At 47.6% G+C, this 18,427-nt stretch overlaps 1 protein-coding gene across 2 annotated transcripts in view; it reads right to left on the reverse strand.

Annotated features, from left to right (window-relative positions):
- The window catches only part of SEMA4C (semaphorin 4C), a 112,701-nt gene that overhangs the window by 23,815 nt on the left and 70,459 nt on the right, over positions 1–18,427 (reverse strand). For both annotated transcript variants that reach the window (XM_060786995.2, XM_060786996.2), the window contains exons 3-4: positions 14,306–14,454; positions 9,895–9,957 (exon numbers count right to left, since the gene is read on the reverse strand). In XM_060786995.2, coding sequence (XP_060642978.2) covers positions 9,895–9,957; positions 14,306–14,454 — 212 coding nt within the window. The remainder of the gene's footprint in view (positions 1–9,894; positions 9,958–14,305; positions 14,455–18,427) is intronic.

Consider the following 18,427-nt stretch of genomic DNA (forward strand, 5'->3'; position numbering starts at 1 on the left):
ATTATTTTACAAAATGCATACGATTGTGGGTGAACTACAACTCACGTTACGCAAGGTTAATCCTCTAAACTTCCATCAGTGCTTAAAAGTTTGTCTTGTTGGGCAAGTTTGCCCTAGATGCACGAGATGCATCATTGCTGGGGTTGAGTCCCCTCAAACCCCACAGAGACCCCGACCCCCAGCTTGAGAAACATTGTTTTTAGGGTTTCCAGACATTTTACTGATTTAAGTAAGTAGATGAAATCTGTATATATTTCCATTGGAGGAAAAAAAAAACGCCCAAGGAATTCTATGCAAACAGTGTGTGATTTGTGTTTAGATAAAAAATACATGAGCTTTAAAAAAAACACACACACATCTCCAGTTCACTCATTCATGCACAAATGGGAAGCGCCAATTGTAAAGTAATGTGGGGTGTGGGAGTGGGGAGGGTTGGAAACACATCTGAAATGTAATTTGAATAAAAAAGCTGCCTAATTAACTGTGGGCAGCCATAATGTTGCTCGAAATAAATATGCTCAGCGTTGGAGCCCTAGTAACAATTACTGGGGAGTCAATGGCTGCTGTAGGAAGAAAAGGAGGCAGCTGCAAAGGCCACTCCAAACTGGGAGATGATGGTCTGCAACCTGTTTATAATTATGCAAATGTCACTCGGGGGACTCTGCGAAAGGATGCATTCCAGAACCTCCTTATGGATGGTTACCACTTTGGGTTATCAATACAGATGGGGCACATATTCGGCTCTCTGGCTAACTTTGAGCATTGTGTGAGGAAGATGCAGCCTTATGCTGGAGGCAGGTTGGAAAAGTCCAGGGTGCATCTACACTGTTGAATTAATAGGGGCTGCAGTGGCATAATGGGTTAATCCGTTGAGCCGCTGAACTTGCCGACCTGAATGTTGGCAGTTTGAATCCACGGGATGGTGTGAGCTCCCGCTGTTAGGCCAAACTCCTGCCAACCTAGCAGTTTGAAAACACGCAAATGTGAGTAGATCAATAGGTACTGCCTCGGCAGCAAGGCAAACGGCTCCAAGGAGTCATGCGAGCCACATGACCAGGAGGTGCCTATGGACAACTTGGGCTCATTGGCTTGGAAATTGAGATAAACACCTCCCCTAGAGCCAGAGCGGAGCACCGCCTCTAGAGGCTGGAGTGAAAGGGGAAGGCTTTGCCTTTGTCTTTGAATTTCTGTTTCACTGTATCAAAGAATTGAATGTTTGCCTGTGTTTGTGTTTGTATATCCGCTCTGAGTCCCCTCAGGTGGAATTTGCAGTGTTGTGTAAGTTTTTCAATTGCTTCTCGTCAATTCTGCTGTCACCTGCGATTGCAACATCAACAATCCATACTCTTAATTATTGTTGTTGCTGCACTTTGGCACCACTTTAGCAACCATGGCTCAATGCTATGGGATCCTAGGTGTTGCAGTTTGGATAAGCACCAGCACTCTTTGGTATAGAAGGGTAACCACCTTGCAAAACTACAAGTCCAATGATTCCATGGCAGTTCAAATGGTGCCAAGGAGAGGAGCACAGAGGTGCGCATGTTAAAGACGGATGCCCCACTGTTGTTGTGACGCAGGATCGCAGCTGTTGAGCTCCGGGGCCCATCTGAGCCTCCTGCTGTGCCAACATGGAGCGGCTCAGGGCTCAATGGGCAGCCACGGCTGTCAGAGCGGTTTGCAGGAAGAGATGAAAGGCAAAGGGAGCAGAGGGAAGCTCTAACAGAATGCCAAACCGGGAGAACTGAGCAGCCCCTCTTGGATTCTGCTTCCACCTGGAACAGTGGTCAGAAGCAGTGATGTGGTGACAAAGAGGAGGGGGGTGAAATTTCCCCCCATTCCCCACATTTCCAGTATTGCAAAGAATATGAGACACCGAAAAATTTGTTCTGCGGAGTTCGCATTCCCTGGATCGCTGTGCGTGTGTACATGCTTTCAAGTTGCCTGTCAACTTGTGACAACTCCATCTGTTTCAGAGGGTTTTGACAGTCAAGGTATATATACTCAGAATAGGGTTTGCACATTCCAGCCTACCCCCTTTTCTTTGGATACCTAGACTACATTTCTTAACACTCAACTGAAGTGTTAAGTTACTATAATACCAGATCTTAAGAAAACAGTGCGGAGGGGGTAACCACACCCAAGGAGAGATCCTTACAATATAAAACCCTCCCTCAAGGGCTTTTGACCACATCCTCAGCTTTCTTGGGGACAGACTTTCAACCTCTTTTCTAGCACAGCAAGAAATACAAGCTCCTTCTCCTTGCTGCTACAAGTTGAGTCTCCCTTATCCAAAACGCTTGGGACCAGAGGTGGAATTCCTGTTATTTACATATATGTACATAATGAGAGATTGCACATAGAAGATGGCTTTGAAAGGCAGCAGATCACAGGAACTGTCTTCATAGACCTGTCAGCGGCTTATGATACTGTCAACCACCGCCTCCTGAGAAAAATGTATAGTATCACAAAAGATTAACACCTCAACCGCCTCATACAAAACCTGCTACAAAACAGGAGCTTCTTTGTTGAGTTCCAGGGCCAGAGAAGCAGATGGCGGAAACAGAAGAAAAGCCTGCCTCAGGGGAGCGTGCTTGCTCCATCCATGTTCAACATTTACACAAATGACCAGCCACTGCCAGAAGGGATAGAGTTTCATCTATGCAGATGATCGTGCCATTACCGTCCAAACAGGAAGCTTTGAGATGGTTGAACAGAACCTCTCCAAATATCTAAGTGCTCTTACTGCCTATTACAGGGAAAACCAGCTGATCCCTAATCCATCTAAAACACAGACATGTGCTTTTCACCTCAAGAACATACAAGCATCCCGAGCTCTGAGGATTACCTGGGAAGGAATCCCACTGGAGCATTGCAGCACACCCAAATACCTGGGAGTCACTCTGGACCGTGCTCTGACCTATAAGAAGCACTGCCTGAATATCAAGCAAAAAGTGGGTGCTAGAAATAATATCATATGAAAGCTGACTGGCACAACCTGGGGATCACAACCAGACACAGTGAAGACATCTGCCCTTGCGCTATGCTACTCTGCTGCTGAGTATGCATGCCCAGTGTGGAACACATCTCACCACGCTAAAACAATGGATGTGGCTCTTAATGAGACAGGCCACATTATCACGGGGTGTCTGCGCCCTACACCACTGGAGAAATTACACTGTTTAGCCAGTATTGCACCACCTGACATCTGCCGGGAAGTAGCAGCCAATAGTGAAAGGACCAAGGCAGTGACATCTCCAGCTCATCCCCTGTTTGGGCTTCCGGTTCCGGTATGGTGGCTGGCAGCAAAAACGCTGCACTGCTCAGCCAAAATTTAAATCTGGGGGAATCCTGAGCCTCCCCCTCGCCTACCATCTTCTATTTGAGGGGAGAGAGGAACCCCAAGCCTCAAGCCCCCGATTGAGGGGTAGAAGGCCGGAAAGAACCAGGGAAAGCCGGAGGAAAACAAAAACAAAAAGCGGAGAAGCGGAGAGGGAGAAGGAAACACCCGCCGCCATCTTATCGCGGCCTACCTGCATCGCCGCCGCCGCTGATGCTTGGCCTCCGCCGCTGTTGCTTGGCCCCCACTGCCACCGCTGGTAAGGAGACCATCGTGGGGCTACTGGTCCACCGGGTCGCCGTTGCCTGGCGGCCATTGCCGGCCGTTGAAGGAGGGATGTCTGGCTGCCGCTAGGCCGCCATCCATCGCGACCGAGTGCTGCCTAGCCGGAAGGGGAGGCCGAGTGCTGCTGGCCTCCTCCGCCAGTCCGCTGGGCCGCCAAGCCGCTGGGCCGCCAAACCACCGCCGCCGCCGGCTGCTGGGCGGAGAAGCCGGGTGCAGGGCCGCCGCCGCCGGACCGCCGCCACCGCCGGGCCGCCGCCACCGCCGGCTGCCGGGTGGGGAGGCCGGGCGCCCCCTGGCCTCCGCAACCGCTACCGGTGGGAAGTCGCCGTCGCTGGGCCGCTGCTGGGCTGGGAAGCTGTTCCACCTTCAGGCGAGTCCGCCCCCGCCTTCCATCCTTAGGCGAGTCTGCCCGCCGGCATAGAGGCCAGGATCCTGAGGGAGCTGCCCGGAAAGATCATCGTGTGCTGGGCTGCTGGGCTGTGCCACCTTCGGGCGAGTCCCCGCCCCCGCCTTCCATCTTCAGGCGAGTTTTCCATCGTTTTCCATCGTCGGGCGAGTCCGTCCCGCCTTCCATCTTTGGGGCGAGTCCGCCCCGCCGGCACAGAGGCCGGGATCCGGGGGGAGCCGCCCCGGTGAAGATCATCGTGTGCTGCCTGGCCTCTTCGTGGCTTTTACAGGGGCCTTCTCGGAGGCTACCACTGCCGCCAAAGAGGTCCTAGCCGCCGCCGGGAGCCGTGGCTCCGAGAAAGACCGCCGCCGCCGCTGCAGAGGTTGAACTACGCTGAGACCAACTGAGCGGCCTATGAAGTGATGCGACCCTTGTGTAGATCGCTGTGTGGACCGTTTGCTGACCATTTTTTGTAAACTCTTGTGTAGACCTTTAAGCTGGCTTTTTCGCCGCTGCTCATTGAGCAAGAGTGTGACTGACCATCTATGCTGCCCCACCCCCGAGTTATCAACTCCGGAAGCCCATCCGCTGGTTTACAAACCGTCTAGAGACTCTGGGGTCATAGCAATATTTAGTTAACTACCACTATTACCACCCATAAGGGGTAGTCGTATAATACCAACTGGTACATTCCTGGTAGTTATCTGTTGTCATCTGTCGCCATTGTAACAAGAACAAAATAGAACACTTAGGCGCCTTCCATCTGCTGCTAGATTGCACCAGCACTTACGCCCCTTCCCTGTCCCTCTGTGCTGCACTTTATTATCACCAAGTAGAGCACTTTAGACCTAGCACTTTATTAATGTGCCTTTATGAATGTGTGTTGCTGCTAACTAATTACGATCATTACGATCACTGACGGACTGCTCCTAATATCTATGCACTTTAAGAACTGTTCCATTGAAGTAGTCGGAACATCGACTACCATCTGTATCGCTGCTACCCATGTGGTCCCCTGCCCCCCTTTGTGTACTGTTCCTGTTGCTTTGGGGTAGCGGAGGGGGCAGAAGAGGAGGTGGTCTGGAGCCTGTGTTTGAAGGTGTGGTGGGGAGGGGGGAGGAGGGGGAGGGGGGATGCTGGCAAGAACCAATAAACCTAACAACAAGCGTAGGAGAAAGTAATCTCATGGCTCGTAACTGCGGCATGGAGGGGGGGAGGTGTTCCACTAGCCGAGGGGCCCCCATAGAGGTCGTGGTGGGAAGGAGGAGATGCGGGAGAAGGAGACCTCGAATTCGGCTTAATTCGGACCGCTTATCTAAATTAACTATTCCCAACCGGTCTCCTAAGGTAAATTGGTGTAACCAGGTGAGCGGGCCCTCTGGCTTGAAGGTGGTGTTGTTGAACGCCAGATCTGTCAACGGAAAAACAACTTGGATCCAGGATTTAATCCTGGAGGAGCGGGCAGATCTGGCGTGCATCACGGAGACCTGGCTGGATGAAGCGGGGGGCGTAAACCTCTCCCAGCTTTGTCCTCCAGGTTTCTCCGTGCAACACCAACCAAGAGCCGGAGGACGGGGAGGCGGTGTCGCAGTGGTCTATAGAGATTCCATCCATCTAACCAGGAGCCCCATCCCGCAGACCACAAATTTTGAATGCGTCCACCTGAGGGTGGGTGACCGGGACAGAATAGGGATTCTGCTAGTGTACCGTCCACCTCGCTGCACTACAGTCTCCCTGCCTGAGCTAGCGGGGGTGGTCTCGAGCCTGGCGGTGGAGTCCCAACGGCTTCTTGTGCTGGGGGACTTCAACATCCACGCCGAGGCAACCCTCACAGGTGCGGCTCAGGACTTCATGTCCGCCATGGCAACCATGGGGCTGTCCCAACGAATAACTGGCCCCACCCACTGTGCTGGACACACATTGGACTTGGTTTTCTGCCAGGGATGGGAGCAGGGTGGCGGTGTGGAGGAGCTGTCTATTTCTCCGTTGCCATGGACCGACCACTTCCTGATTAGATTTAGGCTCACTGCGCCCCCTAACCTCCGCAAGGGTGGAGGACCCATTAAGATGGTCCGCCCCAGGAGGCTAATGGATCCGAATGGATTCCTGACGGCTCTTGGGGAGTTTCCCGCCACCGCGGTAGGTGACCATGTCGAGGCCTTGGTCGCTCTCTGGAATGGGGAGATGACCAGGGCTATTGACAAGATCGCTCCGGAACGTCCCCTCTCAAGTAACCGAGCTAAACCAGCCCCTTGGTTCACTGAGGAGCTGGCAGCGATGAAGCGAAGGAAGAGGGTTCTAGAGAGCGTGTGGCGCTCGGACCCAAGCGAGCCAAACCGAACACGGTTTGTGTCCTTTTTAAGGGCATATGCCGCGGCAATAAAAGCCGCAAAGAAAACTTTCTTTGCGGCCACTATTGCGTCTGCAAAAAACCGTCCGGCGGAGCTGTTTCGGGTTGTCAGAGGTCTTTTAACTCCCCCTATCGCAGGTGGGAGCCCTGACAATTCGGCAACGCGCTGTGAAGCATTTGCTCGGTTCTTTGCAGACAAAGTCGCTTTGATCCGCTCTGGGCTGGACGCCACATTAAATGCAGTCTCCGTGGATGTGACACAAGCACCTGCTTGTCCGATTTTGTTGGATTCTTTTCAGTTTGTGAAACCCGAGGATGTGGACAAGATACTTGGAGGAATGAGACCCACCACGTCCATCCTAGACCCCTGCCCATCCTGGCTTTTGAAGGAGGCCAGAGGGGGATTGGCCGAGTGGGTTACGGTGGTGGTTAATGCCTCCCTTCGGGAAGGCAAGATTCCAGCGAGCCTAAAACAGGCTGTTATAAAGCCGCTGTTGAAGAAACCATCACTTGACCCCACTAAATTGGACAACTTTCGGCCTGTTTCCAATCTTCCCTTCTTGGGCAAAGTCATGGAAAGCGTGGTGGCCTCACAACTCCAGGTATTCTTGAGAGACACGGATTATCTGGATCCGGCACAGTCTGGTTTCAGACCGGGACATGGTACCGAGACGGTCTTGGTCGCCTTAGTGGATGATCTGCGCCGGGAGCTAGACAGGGGGAGTGTGTCCCTGTTGGTGCTCCTGGACCTCTCAGCGGCCTTCGATACCGTCGACCACGGTATCCTTCTGGGGCGCCTTGCAGAGATGGGTCTCGGGGGCACTGCTTTGCAGTGGCTCCGGTCATTTCTGGAGGGTCGTACCCAGAAGGTGTTATTGGGGGACTCCTGTTCAATGCCACGGCCGTTGACCTGTGGCGTTCCTCAGGGCTCCATCTTGTCCCCCTTGCTGTTTAACATCTACATGAAGCCGCTGGGTGAGATCATCCGGAGTTTCGGGGTGCGGTGTCACCTGTACGCAGATGACGTCCAACTCTGTCACTCCTTCCCACCTGCTACTAAGGAGGCCGTCGAAGTCCTGAACCGGTGCCTGGCCGCTGTAATGGTCTGGATGAGGGCGAACAAACTGAAACTAAATCCAGACAAGACAGAGGTACTCCTGGTCAGTCGCAAGGCCGAACAGGGTATAGGGTTACAGCCTGTGCTGGACGGGGTCGCACTCCCCTTGAAGGCGCAGGTTCGCAGCTTGGGTGTGACCCTGGACTCATCGCTGAGCCTGGAGCCTCAGGTTTCAGCGGTGACCAGGGGAGCATTTGCACAGCTTAGGCTCGTGCGCCAGCTGCGCCCGTATCTTGGGAAGTCTGACTTGGCCACGGTGGTACACGCTTTGGTCACATCCCGCCTCGACTACTGCAACGCTCTCTACATGGGGCTGCCCTTGAAGACGGCCCGGAAGCTTCAGCTAGTACAACGCGCGGCAGCCATGTTGTTAACAGGAGCAGGACGCAGAGAGCATACAACGCCCCTGCTGTCCCAGCTCCACTGGCTGCCGATCCGCTACCGGGCCCAATTCAAGGTGCTGGTGTTATCCTACAAAGCCCTAAACGGTTCCGGCCCAAAATACCTTGCAGACCGCATCTCGGCCTATGAGCCCACGAGGGCCTTGAGATCGTCCGGGGAGGCCCTTCTCTCGGTCCCGCCTGCCTCACAGGCACGTCTGACGGGGACGAGGGAACGGGCCTTCTCGGTGGTGGCCCCCCGGCTGTGGAACACCCTCCCTACTGAAGTTAGACAGGCGCCCTCCTTGATGGCCTTCCGTAGGGGCCTGAAAACATGGCTCTTCGAGCAGGCCTTCAACTGAGTACCTTGGAATGACACTGGAATGGACTAGGACTATGAAATCGACTATGACCCCAGGTTTTGACGAAGCGGATTTTTAGCATAAGTATATGTTATGTTGTGATAGTCTGGTTTGTATTGTTGTGATTTACTGTACACTGTCTTTCTATGTTGTTGTGCACCGCCACGAGTCGCCCTAGGGCTGAGAGTGGCGGTCAATAAATGCAAGAAATAATAATAATAATAATAATCAGCCAGCACGTCAATGACTTAAATCAAGAAATAGTTTTCTAAGATCTACAGAGACACTCGCTGGAACACCTCAGAAAACGAGAGTCCAGAAGTGGCAGGCTCAAACCCAGAACCTCAATCAATGGCTGATACCAAATGAGAGACTCCTGCCGGGCACACAGAAAACTGGGCAACTTGGAAGGCGCTGAACAGACTGCGCTCTGGCACCACGAGATGCAGAGCCAACCTTAAGAAATGGGGCTACAAAGTGGACTCAACGACATGCGAGTGCGGAGAAGAGCAAACCACTGACCACCTGCTGCGATGCAACCTGAGCCCTGCTACATGCACAATGGAGGACCTCCTTGTGGCAACACCAGAGGCACTCCAAGTGGCCAGATACTGGTCAAAGGACATTTAATCAACTACCAAGCTTGCAAACTTTGTATTCTGTCTGTTTGTTTGTTTGTTAAAAAATGCGACAGAACTGTTCGGTCTGCTCCTGACGCGATAAATAAATAAATAAATAAATAAATGAGAGATTTTGGAGATGGGACTCATGCTTAAACACGAAATTAATTGGTGTTTTGTAGGCACTGTATACACTGAGTTTAAAGGTCATTTAATATATTATTTTTTAAATAATTTTGTACATGAAACCAAGAGACTCCATTTAGGCAGAAAGCATAAAATGCGAAGAGACAGAATGAGGGACGATGCCTGGCTTGACAGCAGGACATGTGAAAAACATCTTGTAAAGTAGATTCCACCTGAACATGTGGAAGAACGTCCTAACTGTGAGAGTTGTTCAGCATCAGAACTTTTTGCGGTGGTGGAGGCTCCTTCATTGGGGGCTTTTAAATAGAGGCTGGATGGCCATCTGTCGAGGGTGCTTTGAATGAGATTTTCCTGCTTCTTTGCAGAAAGGGGTTGGACTGGATGGCCCACAAGGTCTCTTCCAACTCTATGATTCATATACACTGAACCATCAGAAAACAATGGTGACGCTATATCAGCCACCCATGTAGACAAGTTTGGAATAGTTTGGATTTCAGAATTCCAGATAAAGAATGCACAACCTGTACACATACTTAGACACAATCCCTGAACAATCAGTGAAGATTTGCTTGGAATTAATTGAGCTTTCCCTGATTTTGAGGATGAGATCACGTATGAGTTAATCCAAAGGGAGCAAAGGACAGCTTGCCCTTTTTATAACTGCCCTAGAAAGGCATGAACTATTGTTTTTTATGTTTATGGGAAGAAGCACAGAGGCACATTGTGCACATCACATGCTCCTTGCCAAATCACAGAAAATCAAGCCTGTGACTTATCAGCAGAGCCTTGTGCTTGGCTTCACTTCTCAGTTACCCAGGGCTCTGACTCTGAGAGATAGAGGTGAAGATCATGACCGAGGATCCACATCATGCGCAATGTATCAGGGGTTCCAGCGTCCCTTGACTTACCTGGTTACTTTTGCCCTTCTGGATACACTCTGCTTTCTTTTCTGCTGGTGCTTCCCAGAGGATCTGCAAAGAGATATAGTATTAAACTATGTAACAAAAAAATAATAAAAAAATCTGCTTCTGGTTTGAAAGTGTTATTTCTTGTTTAATTATGCAGTCCCTATTTTGAAAATAGTTTTTTTACTCCAGAATTTTTGTTTTTGTGGCTGCCACAAACTAGGTTGAATTGGCCAAGACTCCCTAAGATATTTATTGAAAATCTACAGCAAAATGTGCTGCAGGATGTCCCTTCCGCAATAACAAAGTTTTTGAGGTTTTTTCCCATGTTTATTTATAGCGGGTTAAACCACCAGCTATAGAAAATCTTGCTGATTGAAGGGTTGGCCCGGGTTGGGGTGAGCTTCCACTGTCACTCAAAGCTGGAATGTGTCCAGAGGAGGGCAGCTAAAATGATCAGGGGTCTGGAGAACAAGCCCTATGTGGAGTGGCTTAAGGAGCTGGGCATGTTTAGCCTGAAGAAGAGAAGGCTGAGAGGAGATATGATAGCCATGTATAAATATGTGAGAGGAAGTCACAGGGAGGAGGGAGCAAGCTTGTTCTCTGCTTCCCTGGAGACTAGGATGCAGAACAATGGCTTCAAACTACAAGAAAGGAGATTCCATCTGAACATGAGGAAGAACTTCCTGACTGTGAGAGCCGTTCAGCAGTGGAACTCTCTGCCCCGGAGTGTGGTGGAGGCTTCTTCTTTGGACGCTTTTAAACAGAGGCTGGATGGCCATCTGTCAGGAGTGATTTGAATGCAATATTCCTGCTTCTTGGCAGGGGGTCGGACTGGATGGCCCATGAGGTCTCTTCCAACTCTATGATTCTATGATTCTGCTCACCTAGCAGATCAAAAACAGTAATGTGAGTAGGTAAATAGGTACCCCTTTTAGCGGGGAGGTAATAAAAGGCACCCATAAGAAAATGCCAGTGATTCTATCAGAAGGGTGTCTACAAAGCTCCTCTGCATGGAAGATGGAGCAACAGCACCACCCTGTGGCCGGAGTCAAGTACAGCCTCCAGATGCCAGAGATGGAAAATATGGAAAAGCCTATACCTCTGTTTATGTATTGCCTGTCCTTGTTAATTGTATAATGGCACTGAATGTTTGCCATATACCTGTTCTGTAATCCGCCTTGAGTCCCCTTGGAGAGTTAAAGGAGAATATAAATAAAGCATATATATATATATATATATGTATGTATGTATGTATTTTCCGCCCTATTTCCCTGGAGGGACTCAGGGCGGATTCCAAACCCAAAAGTAAAAACTTTCAATGCCCAAACAAAATAACAATACACCCATAGTGATGATATTTCGCAACCCAACACATAAAAAAATATGACTTAACAACTAAAATTAAATTAAAAACCGCAACCTGTTATATCAGATATAAGACAAAACATCAAACATAGAACATGTCATATGTTCCATAGTTGATGGTGGTTGGTGGTGGTAGACCTGGCAGTTGGTGATGGAGGGGTTAATTTTAGTTTTGGTTCTAAAGGGCTAAGTAGTTTGTAAGTAACAGTTATGGGTGAAAGCAATTAAGGGTGGAGGTATGCAAGAGATGGGTTGCAGCTGGGTGTTTCTGGATATAAGGAGGTAGCCTTGGGACCAATCTTTGGGAGAAAAGTATTTGTTGTATTTTGGTGGTGGATGCTGCTGGTTTCCCCCCCAGGTCTGTTGGATTTTTTGGTATTCTGACCTGTCTCCTGTAATCTTGGAATCCTGGAACCTTGAACCTTTGGACTGGCTTTTGACTAAGGTATAGACTCTTGATCCCTAGACTTTGTTTATTGAACCCTAGGCATTTGACCATTGGACTGGACCCTTTTGACTACAAAGTTATTTTTGCTATCAGTTTTTGTTTATTCTGTAGCTGCGTGCTATCTCTGTGTTTTAAATTTTGGACTATAAAAACAGCCAGCACGTAAGTGCTGTTTTAATTAAACTGTTTGATAAAACTGGGAGTTTGGTTAATCTCTACCTAAATAAGGTAGAGCCTGGCAATGTGACAGAAGCATCAATTTCAGTTCCTTGGGGGCAAGTAGATTGATCATTGCTCAAGATATCTATTGAGCTGGTGGGTAAACAGGGCTTGGATTATTATTATTATTTATTACAGTTATTATTATCATTATTTGATAGAACCAATTAGAAAATAACATTTATAATCCAGGAACAAAAAATCGTGTTACATGGTATCATTCATAACCATCATAAGATCATCACCAGACCATCACATCCAAATGTTTACAGGCCCCTTCTCACAAAAGCTCAGTGTGGTTTATGGTGCAATTAAAGAAATAGAAAAGCTGCAGTGTCATGGGATAGCAAACAGTTCTAGCAGACAGTTTGAAATGTGACACAAAAGCGGAGCCATTCGCAGAAGCCCAAAATTTAAAAGATAACAAGAAAAGTCTTTCCTTCGAGATCAGCAAAGTGCAGCCTGAAACTTTGTGTGACCCCAAAGTGCAGCTCTTGAGGCCTCCCCAAAGACTATTAATGAAAATGTCAGATGATTTTTCATCACCCGCAACTGCTCAAACCATGACAAAATGCAGTGGTTTCTGCTCGCAAAAACACTCCCAAAGAGGCCCGAGATCAATTTTAATCATTGCATCAGGCATGTTATTATGTCCCATTTGGAAGGTTACAGGGATGAAAACGAACCTCCACGGTTGTCCACCCCAATAGACCTCATCAGTGTTAGGGAAAACTACCCTAAAATATATAGCAGAGAAACCAAAAACAAACAGGATACCAAAGTTGAACATCAGCTCATTAGTGAGCAGAGCGTGAAGAGCCGTTGTGATGTGGCTGCAAAGAATTCAGAGCTTAGGAGGCAAATATGCAGAATCCAATCTTAAAATCACTAAAGGTTTATTTACAGTAATAGGAAATAACTGCATTTCTTAATCATCAAGACCTGGGCCTGAGCTACTCTAAGGTTTCAAGAGATGGAAAAATCTCCATCATGACATCTCTCCTGACACACAAGCAGAAACAGATCTCAAAGCACACAGCACATACTCTCCGTATTAAAGTGTAAGAAGGCAGAAGTCAGATTCAAAATGCTTGCAGTACAAAAGTGACCACTGTAAACAACCAAATCAGAATGAGAGCAAAAACATAGAGGAGAGAAGAAATTAGATACAATCCCAATTGTCATTCAGGAGACATGGGGTAAGGGAAACCCTCAAGACTATTCTAAGCTGAGTAACTGTTCCTCATTGAGGACTTGAGACTTGGGCAGTGTGGGATTGAATTGTAATCTATTTCTCATAAAAACCCAAGGCCATACAGTTCCATAAATCCCAGTCTTGTTAATGCCTTCACTGTAAAAAACATTTCTACAATAACTTCTAATTTTGTTTATTGTCAGGAGCGACTTGAGAAACTACAAATTGCTTCTGGTATGAGAGGATTGGCTGTCTGCAAGGATGTTGCCCAGGGGACAGTCGGATGTTTTCATGTTTTACCATCCTTGTGGGTGGCTTCCCTCGTATCCCCGCATGGGGAACTGGAGCTGACAGAGGGAGCTCAACCCGATCTCCCTGGATTTGAACCGCTAACCTGTTGGTCAGCAGTCCTGCTGGCACAAAGGTTTAACCCATTGCACCATTGGTGGCTTGGACTTGTAACAACTTTCCTTTATTTATTTACTGTATTTATACCCCGCACTTCTCAACCCCGAAGGGGGCTCAGAGTGGCTTACAGATTATGGCAATATTCAATGCTGCATCATAAAATAAATAATAAATATAACATATCAAATTATAAAACAACTAGCCGTCCCCTGTCACATGTTGCTGTGGCTCACTCTGGTGGTTATGGGGTTTCTGTGTAGGAGGTTTGGCCCAATTCTATTGTTGGTGGGGTTCAGAATGCTCTATGATTGTAGGTTAACTACAAATCCCAGCAACTACAACTCCCAAATGTCAAGATTCTATTTTCCCCAAACTCTATCAGTGTTCACATTTGGGCATATTGAATATTCATGTAGTGTTTGGTCCAGATCCATCATTGTTTGAGTCCACAGTGATCTTTGGATGTAGGTGAACTATAACTCCAAAACCAAAGCACACTGCCCACCAAACCATTCCAGTATTTTCTGTTGGTCATGGGAGAACTGTGTACCAAGTTTGGTTCAATTCCATCGTTGGTGGTGTTCAGAATGCTCTTTGATTGTAGGTGAACTATAAATCCCAGCAACTACAACTCCCAAATGACAAAATCATTTTTTTGAGTGAAGGACATACATTGAGTTGTTAGGTGTCTTGTGTCCAAATTTGGTGTCAATTTGTCCAATGGTTTTTGAGTTCTGTTAATCCCACAAATGAACATTACATTTTATTTTATTTACCATGTCCTGAAGCTCCATGCTGCCAGTGCTGAGGGCAAAGATGGCTTCTCGCGCCCCTACGTACAGTAAGCCATCAGAGTCAGCCAACGTCAGCGTTGTGTAGTTGGATATCCCGACGCTGGAGAAATGCCTTGTGACGTCCTTCAACTCTGCAAGAGAAATGCAGACAATACTAAAAAAGTGAAACAGGGAGCAGAAGGGGAAAGGAGATTTTAATTTTATTCCTTACCTAGCTTGAGTACCTGGGTTATTTGAAAAAGCCGATTTTAAAAATTGTACAAAATGCATAAGGTTGTGGGTGAACTACAATTCACATTATGCCACTAGATAATCCATCAGTACTTATAGTATGTTATGTTGGGCAAGTTTTCTCTACCTGCATCATTGGTGGGGTTCAGTGTGCTCTCTGGCTGTAAAGCTCAGCTCCCACTATGGTGAGTCAGTCCCCTCAAACCCATCCAGTAGGCTGAGTTAGTCCTGTGGATTTTGTGTGCCAAGTTTTGTCCAGCTCCATCACAGTTTTTCTGGTTTTAGGTGAACCTCAACTCCCAGAAAGGAAGGTCAGTTCCCTCCAAACCCCTCCTGTAATCACATTTTGGCATATCAGGTATGTGTGCAAAGTTTGGTCAGGATCCATTGGTGTTGAGTTTACAGTGCTCTCTGGATGTAGATGAACTAAAACTCCCCCAAATCAGGGTGAATTTTCCTCAAAGACCTCCAGTATTTTTTGTTGGTCTTGGGGGCTCTGTGTGCCAAGTTTGGTCCAATTCCATCTTTGGTGTTCAGAGTGCTCATTAACTGCAGGTGAACTATACATCCCAGTACCTACTACCTCAAAATGTCTAGGCTAATTCCCCTCAAAATCCACCAGTATTCCAATTTGGACATATCGGGTACGCATGCCAAGTTTGGTTCAGATCCATCAATGTTTGGGTTCATACTGAACTCTGGATGTACTATAAACTTTGGATGTACTATGATTTATAGGTGAACTATAAATCCCTCCAAAGACTTCCAATATTTGTTGTCATGGGGGTTCTGTGTGCCAAGTTAGCTACAGGCCCATTGTTGGTGGAGTTCAGAGTGCAGCTCTTATATTGCAGGTGAACTATAAATCCCAGTACCTATAACTCCTATAAATCAAGGTGAATTACCTCCAAACCTCTCTAATGTGTTCAACTGCTGATTAATCTCTCCCTGTTTTCTGTGTGCTATAGAAATAATAGGAAAAGGTTATGGGAAAGGTAGTGGGTGGGATCATGCAAATTTTATACCAATAGAGAGAGTAGGAAACACTGGGATGCTTGTGGTGGAGGAAAAACAGAAAATCGAGGATGAAATTGTCCCTGTATGAAAGCCAGGGGTTGGGCTACATGTTCACTGTCTCCTGAGTGGTGGAAGTTATCGCTGTTTGCGGGGGTGGAAGACTGTCTGTGTAAGTAGGCATCCCAATCACACACATACCAGTACATACACATTTTTGCTTTTATAGATTTATACTCCACTTTTCTCTTGGAATGATAAGCAAGGCAAATACTCAGTTTCACTCCTCTCCTCTAACAGGAGCTCTCAGAACGCAGAACAGCAGGCCAGAGATGCTTGCAAATTATGATACCTTTGCATTGCAACAGGAATCAATTGCTGAAGGGTCCTGTCGCTGAAGATCAATTTTCTCTCCAGCGAATACTGCGGTTTAAACCGCTCATTTGGCTTCTAGTGATTTTTCCCTCCCTTAAAGCCTTACTGTACTGCAACACCTAGATTTAATTGCAAGTTTTTCTAACATAAAGACTGTCATGTTCCTCCCTCAATCCGCCGTATGTCAATTCAGAAGCCTGGTGCACTTCGATCGTGGCAGAGAAGAGGTCTCGGAGATATCAATGGCTTTCCCCCCCTCCTAGGGAGTTGTGTGAATTGATACACAATTCTGGGCACCACAATTGAAGAGAGATATTGACAAACTGGAATGTGTCCAGAGGAGGGCGACTAAAACGATCAAGGGTCTGGAGAACAAGCCCTATGACGAGTGGCTTAAAGAGCTGGACATGTTTAGCCTGAAGGAGAGAAGACTGAGAGGAGACATGACAGCCATGTATAAATATATGAGGGAAAGTCATAGGGAGGAAAGAGTAAGCTTGTTTTCATTGAGGCAAGCTAACAGAGAAGCCTCCTCACACAGCCTGAGGAGTTCCCTCACTGAGGCAAGCTAACAGAGAAACCTCCTCACACACTGAGTTCCCTCACTGAGGCAAGCTAACACTAACAGTCTTCAGCCTACTCACTCTCCTCAGGGCAACGCTAGCTTTGGCCCACTATCTCTAACAGGCTTCTTTGTAGTAAAACAATATAGTTGTGCTATTTACAATAACAAGGTTTCAATAACACAAATAAACAAATACATAGTAGCTTTATACACAGCAGCCTTTATACTGGAGCTTTACACACGAGGCTTCTCTCACAGCAGGCCTTCTCATATCAGGCCTTCTTCATACTGTGAGGCCTACCTCACAGAGAAGCCTCCTCACATGGACTGAGGCATTCTCTCACTGAGGCAAGCTAACAGAGAAGCCTCCTCGCACAGACTGAGGAGTTCCCTCACTGAGGCAAGCTAACACTAACAGTCTTTGGCCTACTCACTCTCCTCAGGGTAACGCTAGCTTTGGCCTACTATCTCTAGCAGGTTTCTTTGTAGTAAAACAATATAGTTGTGCTATTTACAATAACAAAGTTTCAATAACACAAATAAACAGATACATAGTAGCTTTATACGCAGCAGCCTTTATACTGAAGCTTTTTACACACGAGGCTTCTCTCACAGCAGGCCTTCTCATATCAGAGCTTCCTCATACTGTGAGGCCTACCTCACAGAGAAGCCTCCTCACATGGACTGAGGCATTCTCTCACTGAGGCAAGCGAACACTAGCAGTCTTCGGCCTACTCACTCTCCTCAGGGTGACATTAGCTTTGGCCCACTAACTCTAACAGGCTTTGGCCTACTAACTCTTTTGGTGCTTGAGGTGAAGTCCAAAACACATGGAGGGCCCAAGTTGGCCTATGCCTGGTATAAAACAAAGCCTTTTCCGACTTTCCTGCCCTTCTCACGGGTCTCCAATTCCTGTTTGACCTGAAATGCATTAATTTTTCTGCAAGTACAGATCAAGTCAGTACCTACCGATTCAAGACCTGGCAGGCCAAAATGATTTGTGCTCTTCAAGCCAGAAATTCAAAAATTAAACTTTGTAGGGCATTTATTTCCCTCTTTAAAAATGCATGACTGGCACGAGCGACGGAAGGAAATGTGGCTTTTTCTCTCTGTTCTTCTGAACATCACAAGAGACTCATAATTTAAATGCACAGAGCTCTGCAGGGGAGGTGGTTTCCACACAGAAACATCACAGCCCCCTTCTATAAAAATAAGCAACGACACTCCAGTTTTTAAAAGACAGTCGGAGGGGGAATACAATGCAACTATATCAAAGGGACCGCCTGGAAGGAAATCAGTGAAGGCAGGCAAAAGCCGGGAACAGGCAGGAGACAAGATGATGGACTGCCTTTCATTATATCCAGAGACACACAAGCTGCACTGTAAATATGAATGCCATGTGAACCAAATATGGGATCTTATGGTTATTCGTCTGTAAGGAATCATGTAAAGATGGAGTCTCTCTTATCTGAAATGCTTGGAACAAAAAAGCATTTTGGATTTCAGATTTTTTGGACCTATGTTTGCAGATGGGACCTGGCCACCGCCGACGGCTGAGCTTCAAGCATAAGTGATGAGTTCAGGAGGACGCCCAGGCTGCGGACCTATGTCTTCATAGATATGTTTCATAGATACCCTATACCAGCATTTCTCAACCTGAGGGCTGTTTTGAGACTCCAAGGGAGGGCTGTTCTGAGACTCCAAGCGAGGTGGGGAGAGCAGGCATGCTTGGCACATGAGGAAGAGCGTGCAAGGCTGCAGGGAGGCTTGCACCAACAAGTCTCTTCAATCATGGGGGTTCTGTGTGGGAAGTTTGGCGCAATTCCATCGCTGGTGGGGTTCAGAATGCTCTTTGGTTGTAGGTGAACTATAAATCCCAGCAACTACAACTCCCATATGTCAAGGTCTATTTCCCCCCA

Source organism: Anolis sagrei, chromosome 7 (assembly GCF_037176765.1).
Source record: "Anolis sagrei isolate rAnoSag1 chromosome 7, rAnoSag1.mat, whole genome shotgun sequence".
Lineage (NCBI taxonomy): Eukaryota > Metazoa > Chordata > Lepidosauria > Squamata > Dactyloidae > Anolis > Anolis sagrei.